At 30.4% G+C, this 23,438-nt stretch overlaps 1 protein-coding gene across 1 annotated transcript in view; it reads left to right on the top strand.

Moving 5' to 3' along the window:
- The window catches only part of LOC107452319 (potassium voltage-gated channel subfamily KQT member 1-like), a 380,328-nt gene that overhangs the window by 319,302 nt on the left and 37,588 nt on the right, over positions 1–23,438 (top strand). Inside the window, exons 4-5 of the mRNA XM_087163791.1 lie at positions 1,688–1,863; positions 19,675–19,803. Coding sequence (XP_087019917.1) covers positions 1,688–1,863; positions 19,675–19,803 — 305 coding nt within the window. The remainder of the gene's footprint in view (positions 1–1,687; positions 1,864–19,674; positions 19,804–23,438) is intronic.

Genomic DNA, 23,438 nt, shown 5'->3' with positions numbered 1-23,438 from the left:
TATAGTTTAATTGGTAAAGTTAGAACTTTTCGTTGCGTAAATATTTGAAACTATATTGATGTGCCAATACTTTTTTTACCAACTGTATCTAGCATGGATGCCACAGGTGACAAAAAATGTAAAAAGTGGTTATTAATAAAAATAAAAAAAATCCGTTATTAGAAATTAAAGTTAGCAACTTTTTCTAGCGTATTTTTTAGTTTATTGAGGATGATTGCATTCCGTTACTGACATTGTTTATAAAAAAAAATAGAGAGCACATCAGTGACTTTTTTCGTAGTCGTAATATTTGAAGTTGAAAAGTGAAAGCCTAAGTTATGTAGCTTTCGCTTTTGGGGAAAATTCCTTCTACTGGTAGCCGAGTTACTGTTTTAATGCATGATCCTCTGTTTTTTAAATTACAATTGTAAATTGTTTTTGTTTAAAGTTATTTTCCACACCACTACATGTAAATGACTCAAAGAGTTATATAAAACGCCATTTTGTTCCAGCTCTCTAGTGAGGAGACAAAATTCTTAAAAATTATGATTAAGCTTTAGTTTTCAATTGTCCAACATTCTATAAAAAATTTTACAAGAAACTTAAAAGTTGCTTGCCTTGTACGAAGAGTTTACTATGTCTAATTATAAATTATCAATCACTCTTTATTTTATTCTGGATAAGAAAACTACTAAATTTATGTTGGTGTTACTTATGCCACTTACCAATACCATCAAGTTGCTTGATATCAAACGAATTTTAAGACAGAGGGTGTGTTTTTCGTTTCTTCAGTAGCGCCATCTATGACCAAGAATACGACTTCAGCAACACACATGTCACAGTCCGTTTTACAGTGAGGACCCCATCAAACTCCATTCAGTCGTCCACAGATCATAATTTTGACCTGAACCAGAGAACTATCAATTTCCAATTCATTACCCACAGAGAAATTGGTTTGTTATGAGGACTTTGTGACCCTGACAAATTTAACGTGCACCAGTCACCATTTAATACAAGAAGATTCTACGACCGGTGGGATTCCCGTTCTCACGAACACGACCCCAACGTCCAAACAACCAGGCTATTCCGGCCCCTTGATTTATGTACTATCCCGGAAGCAGAACGGAATGTAGCTGCAGCTCTATCTTTATAAATCCTAATATGTCTGTATATACAATAACGCCGTCAGTCTGAAAATCTTTCTTTTGAAAATTCGACTTAGTCTGACATACGTGCTGCATAATTTTCAAACATAAACTTCGTAAAAGTTACGCATAAAATCTTTATGTTGTTTAAATTTAAGGTAAATTTTAAACAATGATTCTTAAAAAAAAGTAGAATAAATCCACATTCAAGCCTGCAATAAAAAAAATATGTACGTTTTGTTCAGTGCGAAGTTTTCTCAATTTCGGTTTTTAATTTTTATTTAGTAGAAAATTAGAGATGTTTTAAAAAGAAGGCTCCACAATTTCTCCCTTTGTTACAATTCTTTTTTTAAAAAATAAAAGGAAAACTCAGTTGAAAAATAATCTGCAGAGGCATTTACATTCTGGAAGTTTTCTGTGTTTGATTATGCAACCAATATACGAAATATTAATTCTTAATAACTACATGTCCACTAATGAATTGAACTTACTATTTAGTTATTTCAATTCAAATTTTAATGTATGTGTATTGCAATGCATTATAAACCTTTCTTTTTCTTCAGATGTTGTAGTTATTGTGGCCTCTGTTGTGGTGCTATCAGTAGGGAGCAGTGGTCAAGTGTTCGCCACATCAGCCTTAAGGGGTCTACGTTTCTTCCAGATCCTTCGAATGGTTCGGATGGATCGCAGAGGAGGTACATGGAAACTCCTCGGATCAGTGGTCTATGCGCACAGACAGGTAATTTATTCTATTCCTTGGCGAGAATTGAATCTTATCTCTTTCCATATCAAACCGCCATCTGTCACCAAATGCATATGAATCATTCATGACTGCGTGGCATCGCACTCAGCCAAGTGAAAAGGAGTTACTTTTATTGCTGCGATGAGGAGATATTTCAGGGTACTGTCATCTTCAGTAAGCTGAAGTGGCAAAGTTAAGATCGATAAGATTTGGGGTTTTAAATTTCGTGCAAAGGAATAATCTCTCTTGGGTGAGACTTTTAATTTTTCTAAAATCGAAAAATGCGACGCTGGGAAATTGATTTCAATAAAGGAACCAGATAAGTTTCGGAATGATGAATGTGACATTAAATGGTTAAAATTGCTTTCACGATTTGCAGTGGCGTTTATAAACGACGTGACGTTTGTATGAAAATAGATTTTTCTTTACTTGAATGATTAATAATGGTATTGTTTTGTTAATGTTATTGCTGTCTAAAAGTGTTAAATACAAACGATTCAAGAACTTTGGTTTTTTCCAAAATGAAATAACGCGCCTCTCGAAAATTGATTTCTTTGAAAAAAAAAGATTAATTTTCGGAATAATGAATTAAAATTTGAATGGTTAAGATTATTAATATAGCAGATTGCAGTGTCTCTTAGCACAAAAGGAGAGTTAAATGAATCTTCATCCATACAAATTTGAGCATTTTTAAATTGTTCCAAAATTTATAATGCTTCATATCAAAATAATTTGTGTGTATTTTGATTCCTACACTTCTTAGATTCTCTATTTTTGACATTCCACAAATCATTATTTTCGTACCTTTTATACGCAAGTTTATTTTTGTACGTCTTGCTATTATCATATCAATTTTAATCATTTGTTCCTATAATCGCACAATTTATTCCTGTTGACTCCGAATTTTTATTAAACATATTTTTCATTCTTTTTTTTTCATTACTTCGTATTAATTCAGGTCAAAGTAAGTGAAAAATATTACATATAGCATTTTAATAATTTATGGTTATGAAATATAGCATGAAACACAGGTGTTTCTTTATTCTGTGTTAAAAGTAAAATTTTCCATACGCGGCTTACTTCTAAAAATTAATTTTTCATATTTTCACTTATTTGCAGCTATTTAAATTTAAGCGAAACAGTTACACATCAATAAAATTTCTCTATTTAAAAAATTAATTATATTGATAAATTTTTGAACATGAATAGAAAAAAAAATTTCCCTCTACTTATTTTTGGATTTTATGTTATAATACAAATATAATTCCGATAATCTAACAGATTTTTTTAGCCACTATTAGACTGTTTTTTTTTAATTAAGAATGCTCAAAATATATTTTTGCTTGTAATTCGAGCTTGAGAAAGAAAATACATAAAAGCGACATATGTGTCCCATCTGAGTTAAACGGAAAAGTCGTCGCATTTGTACTATCCCAATATTGTTTGTAAATATTCCAACTACTTTATTAATCACTCATAGTAAATATGTATAGATTTTTTCTCACTTTATTAACATGCTAGATCAAATGTTATCCCTCAATTTTGCAAATTTGTGAAATTCGTACTATTTTATTTAAGTCATCGGGTGTATTGTATTTTTTTGTCTGACACCATTTGCTATAAAGCATATTTTTCAACGTCATAATTATACGTCATGAATCATAAAAGGATGCTTCACGGCCTCAGACACCCAATTAAATGTCCAAGTCCAAATAACTACACCTGTTATGATTTTTAATAAGTTAATGGTGACCAATGATAACTTACATCTTCTAAAAAAGAAAGGAATTATAACAAATTGTTCTTACTTGAACTTTTCCAGATCATCAGCAGTACTGCTAACTATCTTAGTTCCTAGTTAAGTTTCCTAGTTATAAGTTTTAAAAAAAAACAATTTAATTCTTTCTGCGTTAAGTCTTAGAATACGAAACCTCTTCTTATTTTTGTCAATGAGTCTTAGCTACAGTATTTTCGAAGGTGATTAAATCTTAATTCATTGAACAGCAAAAATTAAATCAATCTCTCGAATATATTTATGAGACATTATCTAGTTTAGCAGCTTTATTAGTTGCCAAACTAGATAATATGTTCGAATTTTATAGACTGAATATTTCTTATTACTGATTTACATTAGCTATAATTTCCTTCACTCGCAATACAGATACTCTTCGATAATCCCCGATACGTCCCTTAAACGAGTATCATAAAACAGGAACATTAGATACTTTTATGGAGTAGTTACACCCTATATAAAATCTCTTCCAGAAATTGCTGAGCCGTTCTTGTTACACGTTATAAATCACTGCTCTTTTTAATACCTGTTATTGGCGCTTTTCTTTGACGAACAAAATAATCCCACTTAATACTTTTCCAGCCAAGAATTTCAAAGAAATATCAATTCTGAAAGAAAATAAAAAATTAATATTCCATTTACTCTTACGAGAAATGCGATATTTTGGAAAGAATAACAATTTTACGTCTATGATGAATTTGAATTTCTTGTTCATTTTTACTAGGTCGTAAAATTTTATTTCCATCTTTGAGAATGAGAATGTTCCACGCAGTAATAACATTTTTATTCCTCTTTCAACTTATTATTTTCTGGCATTTTATTTTTAGAAGTTAGTGATGGAAAACTACTTAAGTTGTCAATACATCATAAAAATTAAAAGCTTTTCTATTGAAAAAAAACTTATAATTTAAAACAAAATCTTTCGTTTAAAAAGAGATGCATTGTTTAAATATATTGCACTGAATAATAATGCAATTTGAATGAAACAATAGTGTATTTGTAGTTTCTGCTCAAAAAGATTACAATTTCGTTAGAAAATCAGAACATAAGCTTTTCCAATCACAAATTATATTAATTATATACAAATACAAATTATTATAAATATCTATTGTATGCACAAATATTATACAAATTATTACAAGTATCTATTGTATGTACCTAAACCCTTATTGAAAACCAAATTTTATAATTAGTTATGCATATATTTGCATCAGCATGTCCCATTTTGTGTTCCTTTTTAGCTTTCCATTCAATATTTACTTTACCATTACGTGCTTATTAACACTATAGGTTTACGGACGTCTCTTATATACCTATCTCTACGAGCACGCCTCAATTTGACGCATGAACGAATACATATAACAGCACCAGAGATGCCAACTTGCTCCGGACAGCAAATGTATATTTTAAAGTGGTAGTTTATTAATTGTGATTCTTGGTTTAATAAATTCAATTTAGTAGATTTTTATCCACCACTATTTCTAAATAATTCGTAGACTTATACAATTCACCACTATATATTTGCGAAATTTACTTAGTTATTTACCGTTTTTTTTCCGATTATTTTGGTGTGTCCGGAGCAGTTGGCATCTCTGCACTTAGGAAGCAACGTAATTATATACTATAAGAAGAAAATGAAAATATGAGATATATATTTATGAAATATTCGAACTAAGCAACTGAAACCTTCAAAATCTGACACTCTGACATCAATTGACATTCTGCGTTTGTTCTTTCTATTATTGCTTATCGGCAAAAAGTTGTTTATCGCTTGTTTCATTTGACATAACGGATCGAAGTATTGTCGGTACATTCATCCTTATTATTGATGTGGTGTTTGCATGTTTACTCAAAATTTTGTAGAGATAGATATACTACAAAGAGAATTTTAATATTTCAACGCTTTTGAAGAAAATAGACTTCAATATATATTTACCTCGATCAAAGGATAAAAGTCATTACAAGAGATAAAATAAAAATGCAAACGGGTTTTGTAACTTTCCTTATAAAATTCGAAATGCATCAAAATAACGCGTCCCGTAAACTTAGTGTTAAAAAGAAAGGAAAAAAAATTCTGAAACGCAAAATTTTTTATAATTTATTCGTTTAACAGTTTTTCTGAAATTTCAAAAAACTTACAGTTTCAAAGCCCATAAAGTTATGAAAGTTACAGAAATTATTATTCACTGTGTTTATTATTCCAAAAGTTTATTACTTCAAATTATAAACGGAAGTGAATATATTCAGGTAAAAATTTACAAATGACATCACAATGCACGGAAAATATACATGCAGAACGTTCTGTAATAATGGTCTTCAACTTTAACTACAAACTCTTAAGCGCATATCCTAATTACTATCTTTAGGCAATAGCACGAAAAATATGCATTCAAAATTCTCCGAACTAATCGACTTTCATTTTCACTTCAATAAACTTACGCACATATCCTAATTCTTATCTTCAGTAGATTATTGATCTAATTGTTTTCTTCTGTTACCTTACTTTAAACTTCTGTTACTTTTGTTACTTTACTTACTTCATTTATTTTCAAACTTATTTTTAAGTACCATATTTTTAATTTTTTTTATCTTCGTGAGGGGTAGACGAATTTTTTTCAGTTTGCTTGCAAAGTAAATTTTATTCATTTGAAAATAAAAATTAGGTTTTCTGAACCAAATTATTCATTTATTCATATTAGTATATCAATAAAAAACGAAAATTGCTTTTCATTAACATCTGTTTTTATTCAAGGTTTATAAAAAGTTTATAAAAAGGTTTCAAGTATTAGATTGGATCTAGATCTGTTGCTATAAGCGTGAGGGTACATTTAAATGCAAATATATTGTTCGAATAGGGTTTTCAATACAGTATACATGGCTCTTTACAAATTTGATGATGTACTGAAGTTAATATAAAGGATATTCATAATTTTTTCATACTCAAATAAAAAAGATAACTACAAGTTAACTCATACTTTTTGGTTAAATGAATATTTTGTATTTATATGAAATTTTGTATCTATATTAAATTTTGTATTTATTAAAATTTTTCATCTAGAATTGAAAAGAAAAAGGTAATAATTTAAAAAAATTTCATTCAGAGTTTCAGCGCAAATAAGAACCTTCCTCATTTTCGATATAATCTCAGTTTTTTCCTACATTTATTTAGACCTTGCATAAGAAAAATTACTAAAGGCAAAAAAAGAAACACTCGGATATAAACTTATAACACAAAATTTATTCCATTATTCAAATTTCTTTTCCTAAAACTATATTTGAGAAATGAAATATTTTGAAGTAGCTATTTTGCTTTAATGACAAAATATTTCGCATCACTCGAATTTTCACCATATTCCATTTAATAATATTTATTATTACTTTATCAATATAAAACACCAAAAGCTAGTTATAGTTTTCGTGACTTTCAGTAATATTCTAAAATTATGCATGCATTCAATATCTATTATCAAACATCGTTTTAAATTTTATTACTTAGTTTTGAAATCAGCCTTTCAAAAAAATTCTATTGAAAATAGATAAGCCTGTTACACCAGTTTCAATAGTTTTTTCAAAAACATAAAGGTCGTTCATCAGTATTTTTTAAATTATTTCTAAAATTTCAGTCAATTCTTTGACACCTGGTAAAATTATATTAAGGTGATCTTTAAAGGAATTAAAACGTAAAACTGAATATTTTTTTTTCCTAATTCTAATTTTTATTTAGAAAAAAGTTATATTTTAGTGTAAAGAACGAAACTCTCTTCTCTACATCTAAACATTTGTAAGAAAACGTATTGAATTCCAAAGCAAGGAGAACTTATAACTGAATGTTTATCCTAAGTAATTTGGTTGTTCAGAATAAAAATTATAGTTCATTATACGGTGAATTTTACAACCTAAACACTACTATAGGAAGGTTTAAAACTTCAATACAAGGGAAACGTATGACTTTTTTTTTGTCTGATTTTATATTGCTATTCAGAACAAAATTTGCATTTTAATGAGTTACAAAACAGTTTTATATTTTACAGTTTTATACAGTAACAGTTTCATTGCTAATTATACGCAAACTTGCGGTTTCAACAACCTAAACACTAGCATAGGAAGGTTTAAAACTTCAATACAAAGGAAACGTATGACTTTTTTTTTGTCTGATTTTATATTGCTATTCAGAACAAAATTTGCATTTTAATGAGTTACAAAACAGTTTTATATTTTACAGTTTTATACAGTAACAGTTTCATTGCTTATTATACGCAAACTTGCGGTTTCAACAACCTAAACACTAGCATAGGAAGGTTTAAAACTTCAATACAAAGGAAACGTATGACTTTTTTTTGTCTGATTTTATATTGCTATTCAGAACAAAATTTGCATTTTAATGCGTCACAAAACAGTTTTATATTTTACAGTTTTATACAGTAACAGTTTCGCAGAAAGCGTGCGGTTTTAACAACCTAAACACTAGCATAGGAAGGTTTAAAACTTCAATACAAGGGAAACGTATGACTTTTTTTTGTCTGATTTTATATTGCTATTCAGAACAAAATTTGCATTTTAATGCGTCACAAAACAGTTTTATAGTTTACAGTTTTATACAGTAACAGTTTCATAGTTTATTATACGCAGAAAGCTTGCGGTTTTAACAACCTAAACACTAGCATAGGAAGGTTTAAAACTTCAAGACAAGGGAAACGTATGACTTTTTTTTTGTCTGATTTTATATTGCTATTCAGAACAAAATTTGCATTTTAATCAGTTACAAAACAGTTTTATATTTTACAGTTTTATACAGTAACAGTTTCATTGCTTATTATACGCAAACTTGCGGTTTCAACAACCTAAACACTAGCATAGGAAGGTTTAAAACTTCAATACAAAGGAAACGTGTGACTTTTTTTTGTCTGATTTTATATTGCTATTCAGAACAAAATTTGCATTTTAATGCGTCACAAAACAGTTTTATATTTTACAGTTTTATACAGTAACAGTTTCGCAGAAAGCGTGCGGTTTTAACAACCTAAACACTAGCATAGGAAGGTTTAAAACTTCAATACAAGGGAAACGTATGACTTTTTTTTGTCTGATTTTATATTGCTATTCAGAACAAAATTTGCATTTTAATGCGTCACAAAACAGTTTTATAGTTTACAGTTTTATACAGTAACAGTTTCATAGTTTATTATACGCAGAAAACTTGCGGTTTTAACAACCTAAACACTAGTATAGGAAGGTTTAAAACTTCAAGACAAGGGAAACGTATGACTTTTTTTGGTCTGATTTTATATTGCTATTCAGAACAAAATTTACATTTTAATGCTTCACAAAACAGTTTCATAGAAGGTTTGAAATTCTATGCAAAGAAACTTACTATTGAATGATTTTAATAATTTATTTTATTTTGTTACACGAAACAAATGTCTTATTTTATAATACGGAACTAACCTCCACTTTACAACCTAAACCCTTAAGTAGCGAGGTTTTAAACTTCAAAACAAAGACGTTTAGACTGTCTAAAACGTTTAGTTTTTTAATCTAGCTTATTTCATAATACAGAACAAATCTCTCGTTTTTATAACAAAAGCGATTGTATAAAAATGATTTAAATTTTAAGGCAAAGAAAACGCACAATCGAATTATTTTTAAAATTTATTTAGTTTTGTTACACACCACAATTTTCTTATTTTACTATGCTGATCGAAACTCTCGATCTTGTAAATTAAATCCTTGTATAGAAAGATTTCTTAATCCAAACCAACGACATTTAAACTAAACTATTTAAATCGTTATAACTGAGTGTTTTTTAATCTACTTCATTTTATTACAAAGTACAAAACTCTCGTCTTTACAACCTAAACACATGCATAGAAAAGATCTTACTTCCAAGACAAGAAAAAAGAATACTGGATGTGTTCCTTTTTTAATTTTCACAAATCCTGAAAAAGGTTCTCTTTCTTTAATACGAAAGAAACAATTTACAAAGAGAGTTGGCTGTTAAGCTTTTACTAAACTCTAAAAGTATCTACTTAGGTTAAAATGCGATAAGACAAAGGACATGGAAGCTAAAAAAATAAGGGAATGCTTTAAACTTTTTTCCAAATTCTACTCTTTAATTTTCTTCTAAAATTTATGTCCCTTAAAATGCTACTATTTTGGCTATTGTCAGGTATCTCTCTTATCAAGAAATATTTCAACGTAATAAACCAGTAAATTCAATAAATTATAATGAAGATAATTACAAATGAAATTGTCAAATATGACAATAGTAAAATTAAATAAAAATTTTTAAATCTAATTCTTTCAAGTGGGCTGAAAATACGAAGATCTAAAACGAGCACATCACTTTCGTAAGACGTGGATGGGAGGTACATTTTTAGTGATTATAGTTGTAAAACTTTGTGACAAACGAGACAGAAACTACATTTTAATTTTTGGTCAGACAATAAATGTTTTTTTCGGTTTAGTCTACTTGAATTACTAAGCTCTAAAGTAATATTTTACCGTACTATATGAATTAGTTTAATAATTTATGATTAAAATGCTAACCAAAGAAATTGTCTAAAATAATAATAATAAAATATAATAAATTTTAAACACTACATATTTCAATTATTATTTTATATTTCATGGTGAAAATTTTAAAAAATTTTATGGTGGTTATATTAAATATATTATAGTAAATAGAAATAGTTTGCTTAACCAAGAATGAAGTGAAAAAGGAAATCCTGTTAATGTCACATTTTATCTTTTGAATAAAAATTGCACTTGTCCTGAAAGGAAGACTGAGAGGAATAACAAGTCAATTAAAATTTGCAAAATTACACTTTCTATACGTAATAAATGAAATCATTAAAGTTAAATTTTCAAAATTTCAGTTATGAAGAAAGGGCTTTTATTGTATGAAAAACAGTCAATGCATGTGTATATTGGGTAAATGTTTCTTACGTTAGCAACCACTAAATTGTTAAAAGTTTATAATTTGTCGCATATAAGATACTTTAAATTACTTTTTTTTCGGATACTCAAGTTTTTTTTTTCAAAAAGATAAAAGTTAATCCAGTCTTCTATTATTTATTAAATTTATTTATTAAATTTTTAGTATTTTTAGTCTATTTATTTATTAAATTTTTGAATGAAAGAGCTAATTCGTGTCGCTCATTGGCAGCAATATTGGCACAACTTAAAAAGCACGCATTTTGGACTAAGAACAGGTGTAAAAAAGAAAATACATATTCTTTTCAGCAGCAATGCTAGCACAACTCATAATTCAACTTGAAGGTAATTTTCGTTTAAGCAAACTAAAGCATTTCTCATGCATTTTCCTTAGCAATGAAAACTTTAAACCCACTTATCTCAAAACATGATTTTTTGAGTAGTGCCACTATTGCAGCCCATAAGCGAAGTATGAAGAGTTTCAGGTACCAGTCGTTAGGCTATCGTTCATGATCTGATCATAATTGCAGGCGGAAATTTCAAGCCTGAAATTCCGAATTGTTCCGAAAACAACGAAGTTTGTTAAAACGAGATTTTTACTTTATTTTAATTCTTGTCTAAATGCACAGTTTGTAAGGAAAGTGTAGGATTATATACATATAGATACATATTTGAATGTTTATTTGAAAATAACTCTTAAGACAAAAAATATATGAACTTCAAAAGCTGAAATGTGTTATAGCATTCTTTCTACTATGCCTTACATATCAAAGAAGTGGGGACAGTTAGAATTCACTCGAGTGAACTATTAAACACCTGTTTCGGCCAATATTATGAAATTGCATAAATACTGTGTCTTGTTACGAAAACCCTATTGCACATTTGAATTCAACGATGCGATAGTATAAAAGATCTGTTAAAAATCCTATGCAATAGAGAAAAAAAATTGTTCCCCAGTGTAATTTGTAAACAATGCAAAACGAAATCTTTTTTTAATCAATTTTATTAAATCAAAAATTAATTATAAAAGCAACATAGATACTTTCTCTAAAGTTATCTGAAAATATCGGTGTAGTCCTTCAAAGTTAAAGAGACATCCTTATTCATATACAATAAGTTCGTCGATATAATTAGTCCAAACTTTGTCGAATATTTCGAAGGTTAAATTTAATTAGCGATTTCAGTTTAAAGATAACACTTACCGGAAACGTTTGGTTGAACTTGCCTAATTGCAGACTATCAGATTTTCGGAAACCAGAATTTGATCACTTTCTTCCCAATTAGAATGTTCAAGGTAATTTCTTGCCCTAACCATTTACCATTAGAGATAAGTTAAACGTAACTTTAAGAATTTATATTACAAATATACAACTGTGAAAAACTATATTTCTAAGAAGATTTTATCGGATATTATTTGATAATTATAATTCGTTTAAAATGTCTATGGAAGCATTGATTCTAGTAATGATTTAAATTTTTAGTACATTGCGTTTTATCAAAGCCTTATTGGCAAAGTGGAAGGATCTGTTGTACATTGTCGTTTTATTTTATAAACGTCGTTGAACTACCGAGCCAAGTTTGAGTTTATGACTACCAATGTTCACCTCCCTAGTCTTTAATTTTGAAACTAATCCCGAAATCAAGGATACTCCTGGATCAAGTATTGGAAGAAATTTGTCTTGGTGGAGGACGTTTTGATGGAACAAACCAACATTTGCGTTACATGGAGAGAAGAACCACGAATACCTCTCACGGTTAGCCTGATGTCGAGAGCACTCTAATCCTTACAAGTCTACCACTGAGGATATTTTATGTCAGCACTGTGGTCATTCTGAGCCGGGTGCAAAATTCGTTTCAACCAGCCATCGCTGAGATTCGAACCCTATTGCCAGTGCTCTATTCCCTGAGCTACCACGACTTTGTACATCGTCGTTTGTAGTGAAAAAGGGGTTACTGCAGAAACTTTTGAAACAAAAACTTGATTTAGCACGATTATTTTTAAAGTTAAACAAATATGGTCGTATCAACAAAATAAAATAATAAGTCTTTTACAACAACTTCTTTTTTTAGAGAGACGAGATCAGAAATATTTTTATATGACAATTTTAAACTATTAACGATCAAACTGAGGGGCCATCCGACATAGAATAAACCCCTCCCTCAAATAGTAACGCCAAGAAGTTCTGTGAATGAATAGTTGCTGCAGGACACTTAGGAGCATGGGAAAACATCCAAAGTTTACGAGTTACCTTTAGATAACATAGCCAAAAACAAAGCCAACACCACTTTATCAATATTAAAATTTAAGTAATCTGGTTACAGCTTAATCACCAAAAAGATAGTGAGAATTTAATACAACCCTGGAATCGAAACATTTTTGTGGTTAGTCAAATAAAGTAGCTTAAAAAAAATTTAAAAATAGATTCTAATATTCGAATAGTCACGACACAGTGAAAAATTGAGTTATACGTAGGTATTGAATTAGAAAGTTAGCAATTACATTGATTGTTAAGAAAAGAATAATGATATTTATCATAGCTTTTAATAAAATGTGATAAAAATTATATATTTTTTTTAATTTAATTATAATAGAATTTAGAAAAAACAAAAAAGTTAAGTTTATAAAATTAAAAAATGTTACAAAATTGAGAAATATGTAATGCTATAATAGCATAACAGTCCCCACAGGTTTAGGAAGAGAAGTTTTTAATGGTTGCAATGGAAATCAAAGGTGATGATGCCAGAAAATAATTCACTTAGGATACCTCTTTAATTTTTAGAACTATTGCACTGAGGTAATATTATTGTTTAGAATTACTGTAATTTTCGTATAGACTCATTTCCTTTGAAATATAATGTGCAACGATTGTATCTAATCCTTCGAAGTACACTGTTTGTGTCATGTTCATCACTAACTTCATTTAATTTTTTCAAAACCCTACAAAAAATAAACTATTTGATTTTTTGAGTTTTTTTTTTTTTTTTGAATCGGCAAACCTCATATTTTTTTTAAATGGATAAAAGCAGGTTATTGTAATTTTACGGATTACTTAACATGGATTTATAACTTGTTCTCATTAGCGTAACTTAGTAACGCGTGAATATCGATAGGATGATTTGCGTTAATAAACTCCTGTTTGTGAAAATTGCAACAGCATGAAGAAATCGTCATAATTGAATGAAATTTACTACACAGTTGAGTGATAGTGGTACAAATAAATGATTAAACTTTCAAAACAAGCAAACAATAACAAGAGATGGAAATCAATATTTTGTGTAGCCACCACGCATCGCAATAAGCGCTGCTACACGGCATGGCATGGTGTGAATGTCTGTCTGAGGAAGAGCATGCCATATAGTTTGTATGCGTAACCAAAGTTCGTCCGTAGAAGCAACAGGATAAGGATCACGAGTGAGGCCCCGACCAACGAAATGACGCACATGTTCAATCAGTGACGTTTCTGGGGAATACGCAGGGCAAGGAAGAAACTGTACCTGTCGCAATGCAAGGAAGGATTGAACAGTCCTAGCAATATGAGGGCGGGCATTGTCTTGTTGAAATACAGCGCCTGGCAAGGCTTGAAAGAAGGGAATAGCTTGGGGCTGTAAAACTTCACTGATGTACCGTTTATTGTTCAAATTACCCACAATTCGTAGCAATTGAGATCGTCCATGATATGCTATGGCACCCCAAACCATAACTCCGAGTGTTCGTCCACTGTGGCATTCGATAATGCACTCCGGAAGGTGGCGTTCACAGGCATAGCGTCTGACACGAATGCGGCCATCATGGTACCACAAATTAAAGCGGGATTCGTCAGAAAACACGACATGCTGCCAATCAGCACGCCAGTCCTTATGCCTGATTGGCCCATTGTAGCCACAGGCGGCTAAGGTTTAGCGTGATGGTGATCCTGTATAAAGGAGTCCTTGCGTGCAGTCCACGCTGCAGTTGACGTCTACGAATTGATGAAGCACACAATGAAACACCTGTAGCTATTCACCACTGTGCTGCCAGTTGTCTAGAGGGAGCCGTACTGTCTGTCAGCGCCATGCGGACCAGGTGTCTATCATCGCAAGCTGACGTGACATTTCGTGGTTCACTCCCGGATTTCCGAGTTGTCTGACACTCGTCCGTCCACTGCTTCCAAACACGCATCACTGTGCTACTGTAACGCTACACACGAGCCGCTACTGCACTATGAGACATCCAGCTTCACAAAGGCCGATGATTCTCCCCCTTTCAAACTCCGTAAGTTGTTGAAATCTCGCTCTCTTTCGTCGAAGAGGCGTAACGTCTGAGCTAGCGTTTACCACTAGCAGATAACCACCGATAACCATACACGCCTCGCTGCAGCCATCTATTTATTCAGATCCATCAGCCGTTCAGAGGGCGCTGCTCAGCATGCGCTACAAGTCAGAAATTCTAGTCATTTGCATATTATACTCTACTTTGCATTTCCTGAAAATTTCTGCTCACTCGCGTAAGTCCTTCATGGTGTTGGAATTTTCACAAACATGAGTTTATTTCCATCACGTCTAAGTAAAAACAGATGAATCATTATTTTAACCTTATAGCTTGTCCTCATTAGCGTAACTTCATAACGCGTGAATATCGATAGGAGGATTTGCGTTAATATTACCATCACGTCTAAGTAAAAACAGATAAATTCATTATTATAACTTTATGACTTGTCCTCATTAGCGTAACTTCATAACGCGTGAATATCGATAGGAGGATTTGCGTTAATATTACCATCACGTCTAAGTAAAAACAGATAAATTCATTATTATAACTTTATGACTTGTCCTCATTAGCGTAACTTCATAACGCGTAAATATCGATAGGAGGATTTGCGTTAATATTACCATCACGTCTAAGTAAAAACAGATAAATTCATTATTATAACTTTATGACTTGTCCTCATTAGCGTAACTTCATAACGCGTGAATATAGATAGGAGGATTTGCGTTAATATTACCATCACGTATAAGTAAAAACAGATAAATTCATTATTACAACTTTATGACCTGTCCTCATTAGCGTAACTTCATAACGCGTGAATATCGATAGGAGGATTTGCGTTAATATTACCATCACGTCTAAGTAAAAACAGATAAATTCATTATTATAACTTTATGACTTGTCCTCATTAGCGTAACTTCATAACGCGTTAATATAGATAGGAGGATTTGCGTTAATATTACCATCACGTATAAGTAAAAACAGATAAATTCATTATTATAACTTTATGACCTGTCCTCATTAGCGTAACTTCATAACGCGTGAATATCGATAGGAGGATTTGCGTTAATATTACCATCACGTCTAAGTAAAAACAGATAAATTCATTATTATAACTTTATGACTTGTCCTCATTAGCGTAACTTCATAACGCGTTAATATAGATAGGAGGATTTGCGTTAATATTACCATCACGTATAAGTAAAAACAGATAAATTCATTATTATAACTTTATGACCTGTCCTCATTAGCGTAACTTCATAACGCGTGAATATCGATAGGAGGATTTGCGTTAATATTACCATCACGTCTAAGTAAAAACAGATAAATTCATTATTATAACTTTATGACTTGTCCTCATTAGCGTAACTTCATAACGCGTTAATATTGATAGGAGGATTTGCGTTAATATTACCATCACGTCTAATTAAAAACAGATAAATTCATTATTATAACTTTATGACTTGTCCTCATTAGCGTAACTTCATAACGCGTAAATATTGATAGGAGGATTTGCGTTAATATTACCATCACGTCTAATTAAAAACAGATAAATTCATTATTATAACTTTATGACTTGTCCTCATTAGCGTAACTTCATAACGCGTAAATATTGATAGGAGGATTTGCGTTAATATTACCATCACGTCTAAGTAAAAACTGATAAATTCATTATTATAACTTATCCTCATCAGCGTAACTTCATAACGCGTGAATAAGTTTCCTTTAATTAAGTAAATAAAATATAACATTATTAATAAGCTGAATTTTCATTATCGCATCAAGTTTGAAATATTAACACGTTTAAAAAATTACTTTATTCAAAACATTAAGTTGGTTTATTTTATTTGAATTTTGCGTGAAACATAGTGATAAAAGATTAATTTTTCTTAGTTCAAAGCAATTGAGAAGTATTCAATTCTTAAGGCTGAAACAAAACTTAATAAATAGATAAATAAATAAACATACTTAAAATTTAATGCTTAACTTTTAGTAGAAGCATAATGCAATTATTGCGTTTTACTATTTCATTTCCATTACTTTCCTTTTAAAAAAGCATTGTTAACAGCGCATGCACATTTTAATTGTCTCTGAAAGTTAGTGAAGATCAATAAAAAAGTAATTAAATCCTTCAAAAGGAGAACATAATTATATCGTACTCTTCAAATGCATAATAACCAAAAGCTTAGAAGACTCAAGTATCATCTTCTTATGTTTCTTTCAAAATTAATCCTAGTGTTGCAGAGTTGAAATTAAATATAAAAAGAAATAAGAATCCGTTTGATGAAATAAAAAAAAGATTGTCTGAGTTTTCATTTTCAAGTTAAAACAATGAATTTTTTAGATCGTTTTCCTAAATGGAATATTCTTCTTTCAAAAGATACAAAAGGTTGTATATTTGAGAAACTTTAGAAGTTTAAATTCAGCAGATTTATATTTCCTGTTCTTTAGATGTAGCTAATTTTTTGAGAAGATTAAAAGTTTTTCAAAGATTTCTGGGTAGTAGTGCTAAGGTGTTGTAGTGAAAAGGAGATGAGAAGGTGCATCAAAAATATAAGTAAAATTAATTAAATAATTGAAATAAAAATTAAGCCTTTAAAAATTTTGTGTTCGCATTTAAAAGTATGCAACAGCATAGAAATTACTGAAGTAAAAAGGGTTGCTTTTAAATAAGTTCAAAATGGAAAGCACTTGAATTAGAAAGCACTCCGGATATAATCGTGTGAGTAATATATATATATATATATATATATATATATATATATATATATATATATATATATATATATATATATATATATATATATATATATATATATATATATATATATATATATATATATATATTTGCAAGCCGCATTTGATTTTTCTGATATCTTAGATGATTGGCCCCGAAGTTGGAATTGCGCATTATAATTCAGAATTTATAACAAATCGTTATAACTAAAATTCAACCTATATTAAATGGGTTGAATTTTAGTCATAACAATTTAATTTTTATGATTTTTAGAGAAATTATCAACAATTATTGAAAAACTCTTTCAGTAAATATTAGATTTTTAGCCGCAGATTTCACGAAATTGGATTTGCACAAGGTAAAAATATCAATTTTAATGACAAAAAATTTTTTTGCATGATGAAATTTATTCATAATTTTAAAAAACAATTAACTCAATTATTTTATATGGAATTAAATTACATTAGTACATTAGTTGAATATCCATTGTTTTTAATAAAATTTTTTCAACGGTTTGTTCAAACTCTTGGACGTCTGATTTCGCTTGTTCCTCTATTAAATGTTACTTTTTGTGTTTTATTTTATATTTTTCTGACATTTTTGTTTTTTTTTATATTTTTCTGTATTTTTGTGTTTTTTGTTTGATATGTTTAATTTTCGTCACGATTTCTCTTCTTTTCCTTTTTCAGTGTTCCTCACGCTATTGTATTGATAGAATTTGCTTTGTTTATATAAATTTAATACTAGAATGCACTATAATTTGCGGAGACAATTATATGAATTGACGACGAGGTTATATCTTTTTGTTTATTTGCTTCCTAGCCTTTTATTTTTTTTTTCAATTTTTGATAGATTTTTTAATATTTTTTTAAACTTTTTTAATAACTTTTCTTTTATATTTTAATTTCTTTTTTATTTCTATCCTTATTCTCTTTTATTTTTATCTTATTATATCGCCTATATCCTTGCGGCTTATGAGCAGTTAATAAAACTTATGAATGCTCATTGTTTTTATAAATTTCTAATTAATTCCTTTCTTTAACTAATTCCTTAATTTAATAAATTCCTTTCTTTAACTAATTTCTTAATTTAATAAATTCCTTTCTTTAACTAATTTCTTAATTTAATAAATTCCTTTCTTTAACTAATTTCTTAATTTAATAAATTCCTTTCTTTAATATATTATACATTATACAAAAGAAAAGAAAGATTAAGGAATAAAATAAAGAAAAAAAAATAGTAAGTTTTATTTACTGTGCATAAGCTGCAAGTACTCATAAAATAAGTTAAAAAATACAAAGAAACATTTTTAAAGAGAAAGAGAGAAGAAAAATTATTAAAAATTGTAATGTTTTTTAAAATATTTATTTAAAATGTCTTAAAAAAATTAAAAAACAAGAAAACAAAATAATGAAGAGATATATCTTCGTCGTCAGCTCACACGGTTATTTTCAGAAAAAGACTGCTTTCTAATATGGTATTAATAATAATGTTAATACTAATACTGAAGCAAAATCTATCACTACAATCATGTGAAAAGTGTCAAAGAAATTGAAACGAAAATAAAACAACTTAAGCAAAAAATACAAAATAAAACATATCAAGCAAAAAAGAGAAAATTAAAATTCAAGAAAAATACAAGGAGAAAATTCAAAATGTAACATATAAAACAAATAGCTCATTCAAATATCTTTCCACTTACTGACATCTTGCAAAAATGATTTAAAATATTTTTAATTACAGAAGATTAAAATAAAAGCGTAAATAAAAGATAGAGGGATGTATTTTATGACTGAAAGAACAACCTCTGTTAAAAATTACGAAATAATTAAAGACAATAAAATATGTCCATCACATTTAAATTAATTATAAATTAAACATTCCTTTTGATAAAATTCAATCGTAAGCATTCCGAATAGTTGGAGCGAATAAACCCGAATTACAAAATTTGAATAATTTCTGAAGCCATCCTTTTCGAAAATGAAAATTGCTCTAAAAGGATTTTATGTCCCATTTCAATCAAAGGCCGGGCAACAAAGCTTGTAATAAATTACAATATTATTAAGCAACTGAAATTTAATGCTGGGTTCTGTTTTCCAGGAGCTGTTTACAACTCTTTACATCGGTTTTCTGGGCCTCATTTTCTCGTCATTCCTAGTATTCCTGGCCGAGAAAGAAGCCAATCCCGAGAATTTCAGCAATTTCGCAGACGCCCTCTGGTGGGGTGTGGTAAGTTAACTACTTCACTATTTCATTTAAATTTGTTCATCACTGTATATCAGGGCTGCGACAACCTTTAAAAAGGTAATGAAATTGAGAAAATATTATGGTATCTCTCATAACATTTTATTTTATATTATTTTTTATAACCGTTGTTGAACAGCCGACCCGAATTTCGGGTTTACGACTAATGTTCAACTACGTAGCCGTGTAATTTGAATCCAATCCAGAAGACAAGGGAACTCCTGAATCAAGCTATTGGGATAAATTTGCTTTCGTGGAGGTCTTTTTGATGAAAATAACCATCACCTCCTACATCAAAAAGCCTCCACACGGTCTTTTATGAGTAGTCCCCGCAGACAATTTAAAATGTGAACCAGTTGTGCGCATGAACCCATACCCTTTTGTAAAAGTAATTGAGAGAAATTCATTGCACAAATTTGAGAATTGAATCTGTAGTGGTTGTCAAGTGAATAAGGCAAACTAATAATATTCATAAATAAAACAAATTTTTAGTATTTGCTACCACTTTCTTATTTTAACCAGATTTTGTATTAAGTTGCTCGTTCGGAAAGAGGATATCCTTCATAGTGGTCTGATCGGACTACCTACAAAAAACCGTGTGGAGGCTTTCAGTTACAAGAGGCGTTGAAATAACCCGCATTTGCGTTACATGGAAAGGAAGAGCACTAGAACCTCCCCCGGTAAGCCTCACGGCAAGGGTACTGTAACCCATGATCCATCTACACGTCAACACTGTTGTCGGTGCAAGCCGAATGCAGAATTCGTTTCGATCAGCTATCGATGGGATTAAACCCTCACCTCCTACATCAAAAAGCCTCCACGCGGTCTTTTATAAGTAGTCCGCGCAGACTATTTAAAAAGTGAACCAGTTGTGCGCATGAACCCAAATCCTTTCATAAAAGTAATTGAGAGAAATTCATCATATATATTTGAGAATTGAATCTGTAGTGGTTGACAAGTGAATAAGGCAAACCAATAATATTCATAAATAAAACAAATTTTTAGTTATATATTTGCTACCACTTTCTTATTTTAACTAGATTTTGTTTTAAGTGACTCGTTCGGAATGTGGATATCCTTCACAGTGGTCTGATTGGACTACCTATAAAAAACCGTGTGGAGGCTTTCAGTTAAAGGAGGCGTTGTTTGAACCCGCTGCACGTAATTGAAAGGCGAACGCTGTATCCCCGGAGCCATTACGGCTCTCTTATAACATTTATTCCATCGACAACCTTTCGGCTACCTTCTTAATTTTATTGAAATTCCTTTTTTGCCTAACTCTTAGATTGTAACTGTGATCCCAGGGATAGAAGCCATAATCTTTCTCTACTTGGTGTCTTCATGATTTCTCCACAGGCTCTGAATATTTTTTTTTTGGTGAAAATAACTGCCACTTCGACTAATTGCAACCCTCTAGGGCCTTCCGCACTTACGTGGTGTTTCTTTAGATTTATATTTTCATCGTCTATTAAATATATTTAACATGTAAAGCACGCGAACGAGATTGAAAATGAATTAGGCTTAAAAAAAGATCCCGAACGAAGGAATACCGAAAGTCATCTCTCACAGACTTCCACACTACGAAGGAAAACGTCATTCTTTGAACAGCACAAATAAAATGATAATTAAGAGTTAATATTGAGTCTTTTTGTCTCTGTTTAAACATGAAATTAGACCGAAAAATACATCTGGATTTCTCCACTGTAAACGATCTTGTAAGCCTGCTTTTTTTCTGACACCGCAGCAACTCACGAAATGTAGGAGTAATAGGTCCACCTGAAGAACACGCCCCATTATGCAAGGATGCAAAACGTACCTTTATAAAAAAAAGTGGTACGGTATTTATCCTTAAATTTATAAATCAGATGAACCACTTAATTTTCTCGAAAACTTTTGTACAAGTTTGAATATATATGCAAGTGGTCTTTTTTGCCTCTTGTATACTTTTGCTCTTTTCGCTAAATCATTACCATTGAGTAAAAGAGAAGATACCCTACCACTTTCTTTTTAAAGAGCCTTTAGCATTACTGTAAAAAAGAGGCGTGTACTCTCATTGACAGAACTTTCCGGTCGACTTAATAATAACCCCTTGGGGACGGGTGATTCAGAAAAAGCATTCTTACAAAATCAGGATCAGGACGTAATTAAATAAAAAACGGTAACTTAAATGTAGTCGGTTCTTTTACTTTAATTATTGTTAGTTTAATCATATATATAATCAATGTTAGTTAAAGTATAACTAAATAATTTTATTTTGAGCAAAGTAATGGTGAACTAAATAAATCAAACAATTATAACTCCACCCACAAATAAACTGCTAAAGAATTACTTTGATTACCAGTTTTATCTTTTTACCCTGGTTGATACGGTTTTATGCTGGCAAGTATTTGTGACAGTCGGCGCGAAAGAGTTAAGTTACTTCTATCGATGGTATTTCTGCAATACCAATTTAAACAAATAAGTCTCAATCTCCTTACCTTCACATTTTTCGGTTCGAAAGTGTACGGCTGCATAAAACAACTTATTGTACAAGGCGATATTTTCAAACACATAATTTTGTTTTCAATAAAAGAAATTGTGTAATGTCTAAGCTCAAATCTGCTTCATTTCATAAGATATTAATAATAGTAAGCAATTCTGGTGTGTTTGAAAAAGGCGACACGATTGATGTGCTTAAAAAGAACTAAGAATCTTTTAAGATGGCCATTTGTTCTTGTTGCAATCAGTGCACTGTGCACATACGTTAGTGTTAGTACTTAGAGTAGCACGATAGATTTATAATGTGATTACCATTTAGATTTAAATTTCAAAGTTATTATAGTGTTGACAAGGTAATAGGAGTTTTGCAAAGATTTTTATTCTAGTAATAATTTTACATTTTTATTATCTCTCAAACCACATCTTTATTATCTTTTCACCATTTATGGTTATTTTTATGTAACTTTATTGTCTCCACGATTTACTGTCGCTTCATTATTTACTTTGTACACTGTTAACGCTGATTTGAATGGCCTCAAAATGCACCGGATACGTAACTCGGAAATATAGGCGGTAACGAGCCTGTAGCTCTCCTTGGTGTAGAAATTACCATCCAAACTTTAGCACAATGTGAAGGATAATGCTCGGAGCTTTAACCCTTTGGCTACTAACGGGACTCATTTGTCCCAACAAATGTTTAAAAATTACTAATGACGTGAAAAGCATTTAGAAACTCATTGTAATATGTCCCAGTCGTCGAGTCGAACCAAGTATACATGTTTCATGTGTCAAATATCCCCTAGATGGAGCTAAAAAGTTTCTTGCATGAAATAGCATTGTGATTTTGCACTGGGACAGATATATCCCACTCGTATCCTTCATTGGGATTGTTATGTCCGTTCATATTTTATTCATATTTTCTAAAATGAACATAGAAAAAAGAACACATATGAGTTGTCCAACGTGTAACGTCGGGTTATGCAAAGATTGCTTCTATCATACCATGTAAAAAAAAGTCCATATAATAAATTTTTTGGGAATGATAGATGTGCTTGTAGTAAGTCGATCACTAGAGGAGTACTTAATGTATCCCACCATTAAGTACGGCCGGGACATATATGTCCCAGCCTCTAAATTGATAA

This window comes from Parasteatoda tepidariorum, chromosome 5 (genome assembly GCF_982258835.1).
Source record: "Parasteatoda tepidariorum strain Cologne lab strain chromosome 5, Ptep-v5.0, whole genome shotgun sequence".
Taxonomy (NCBI): Eukaryota; Metazoa; Arthropoda; class Arachnida; order Araneae; family Theridiidae; genus Parasteatoda; species Parasteatoda tepidariorum.
The sequence above is the reverse complement of the archived record's forward strand: the minus strand, read 5'-3'. Positions and strand labels throughout refer to the sequence as shown.